This window comes from Panicum virgatum, unplaced genomic scaffold (genome assembly GCF_016808335.1).
Source record: "Panicum virgatum strain AP13 unplaced genomic scaffold, P.virgatum_v5 scaffold_4960, whole genome shotgun sequence".
NCBI lineage: Eukaryota > Viridiplantae > Streptophyta > Magnoliopsida > Poales > Poaceae > Panicum > Panicum virgatum.
Genome location: NW_024376451.1, coordinates 47490 through 50100, shown reverse-complemented (window position 1 = coordinate 50100; position 2611 = coordinate 47490). Strand labels below are relative to the sequence as shown.

The 2611-nt window shown below is 51.3% G+C and overlaps 1 protein-coding gene across 1 annotated transcript; it reads right to left on the bottom strand.

Annotated features, from left to right (window-relative positions):
- Positions 1–598: 598 nt before the first annotated feature.
- Positions 599–2250, bottom strand: LOC120694323 (ervatamin-B-like). Its single transcript, XM_039977470.1, has 2 exons — positions 1627–2250; positions 599–1463 (listed from the first exon to the last, which is right to left on the bottom strand). The coding sequence occupies exons 1-2, from the start codon at positions 2147–2149 to the stop codon at positions 826–828; spliced, it is 1161 nt and encodes a 386-aa protein (XP_039833404.1). The 5' UTR covers positions 2150–2250; the 3' UTR covers positions 599–825.
- Between the last annotated feature and the right edge of the window lie 361 nt (positions 2251–2611).

Sequence of the window (2611 nt, the reverse complement as noted above, 5' to 3'; positions counted from 1 at the left end):
ATAATTTTTACCTTGTCAAAGTGTTCATGTTTGATGATTCTATGCAAAAAAAATTATTATTTCATGCGTTTCAAGTCAAATTCAAATTATATATTAATTCTGTAATTGCTCTTGTTACATTAAAATTATCAATCGGTTCCAATAAATTACTAAAAGTTTATATGAAACAATTTATATTGTCCATTGGCTATAGAAAAAATTTCAAAGTCAAACCCAAATTCGATTGTCACTCTCACTCCAAAAAATTTCAATGGCAAATCGAAGATGAGGCAGTGCAGAAGGAAGATGAACAGCTTCGAGCGGTCGCGCACATGCGCTGCCCCGAAACCTTATTACCGTCCCTCGTGCAGGCTTCACAACGGCAAGGGCTCGGAGATACCGCTCGCCCTCCTGCTCAGTGCACTCCAAGGGAAGGGCCCGCAAGATCCAGCAGTTTAGTGACACAGCACAGCGAGTGGTGGAAGAAGGCAAAGAAATTGAGAGTATGTCACCTAAATGCTTTCAGTCCACTTATATAGACGCGGCTGCCCTAAAGGAGCCATCATCTCTTTTAAACGATATTAAAACTCATTCAGAATGATTATGACAATTAACTAGGTAACAGAGAATTAACTAGGCATTGATTAGCGTTTAATCAGCGTACAACGGTTTAAATGTGAGAGACACAAATGACAAAATATGTGCTGAATTGCAACCACACGACCGCACATTGCAAGTCACAAGTCATTCAAATATACACGCGAAAAGACGTGGAAACGCGCGCGCGTGCGTGCGTGTGTTGGTGTGGTTGTATATGAAGGCCGCATGGAACTGTTTCACATATAATTATGACGACACGACTGGGTAACTCGGCTTAGTCGCAACAATGCCGCAGATGCCTTTGGAGTCAGCCACATCCTTCTTGAGCCAGACGTAGCCTCTCAGTCCCCAATCCTCGCCCCAGGAGTTCTTGGCGATCCAGTACTTGTCCTGGTCATTCCCCTTGCCGACATACCCGACGATGGCCAGGTCGTGGTTGATCCAGTCGTTGGAGCACGGGCCGACGAAAACTCCATCCCTGACGCACATGCCGTTGTACACGCCGGACTTGTAGAAGCGGAAGCACTCGTCGTCCGAGTTGAACCCGACAGCGACTGGCTGCCCGGCGACGGCCTTCATGAGCTCCTCCTCGCTCCCCTTGCTGACATACTTGTAGTCCCTGAGGCTGACAGCGTGTGGTAGGCGCTTCTCCTTCCGGCAGGCGTGCTTCTTCGAGTCGTAAGGCGGGTACTGGGAGGCTGAGGCGAGTCCCCCGTGCCTTTTGAGCCACCTGAAGGCGCGCTCCGGCCAGCCGCCGAGGCAGCCGGAGTCGTAGTCGTCGCAGTCGATGAGCTCCTGCTCGGACAAGACCGGCGGCTCCACTTCCTTTGCTATTGCGTACGCGCTTTCGATCGTTGCCACCGCAGCAAAAGCCCAGCAAGACCCTGCAACACACCATTGCATGTAGAAGCTAGCTAGAGTATATTATTCACTTAAAGCTAGTTAGAGTATATAAGAAATTTGGATATTTATTCACTTGGTTTATAGTGCTAAAATATGGTGCCAAACACTCGGATCTTGCAACAAATTAAATGCCTCCTAACTCACCACACGTTTTTCCCTGATACTTGATCCCGGTGACCTTCCCTTGGGCCGTCCAGTTAACGCGATCAGGCACATCGTCCTCAGCAGCCGGCAGGGAAGCGCCCTCCCTGACGTGTCCAGCGCGAGTGGTGATCACCATCTCCTCCTCCGTCGTCGGGTCCGGCCGCCGCGCACGGCTGGTGTACGTGGCCAGGAACTCCTCGTGGGTCAGGTCCGTGAACTTGTTCTCCCCGAGCGTGTAGGTGAGCCTGCCGTCCCGGTTCGCGGCCTCGATGAACTCCACGTTCCGCCGGTATATCTCGAACCGCCGCCGCTTCTCCTCAGCGGCCGCGTACGACCGGCCGTGCTCGGCCATCCACCCATGGAACCTCTCCATCATCAGCAGCTCGTCGTCCCCCTGCGGCACCGCCGCTCCATCGGTGGTCGCCCCGCCGCCGACGGCACGGCTACGTGAAGAAGCCACGCCCGTCAGAGCAAGCAGCAGAGCCAGCAGAGCTAAGCAAGGCGATGATGAGGAGAGCGGCATGGCTTCCTAATTGGAAGGCCGGATGCGCATGGATAGAGGTGGTTCTATATGGTGCACGGTGGAGGTTCCATGCCTGCCTTGTAGATTAAGAAGATGGTGGTGCGGTGATGTTACCATCGTGATCGCTATCTTCATTTATTTCACTCTATCCATGCGTGTGTCACGCTTTGTGGTCCTTGTTGTCTTCAGCCATTATATTCATTATTCGGTGAGACGTGTGTGTTCGATTTAGTTCCAGTACTCCTACCTACGTCGTGACTCACGCTCTTTAACGTCTGTTGTGCTCGTGTGCAAGCTAGGAAAGAAGAACAATAATAATATATCTGGCTACCTCGCGAGAGCGTCAGTGGAATCTCTACACAAGGCCACCACAAGTAGTTGCTTCTATATCCAGACTTCCAGAGTACGCATGGCTCTATCCAAGAGCTAGCAGAATAAGGTATCGCTACGTCCACGTGCGGA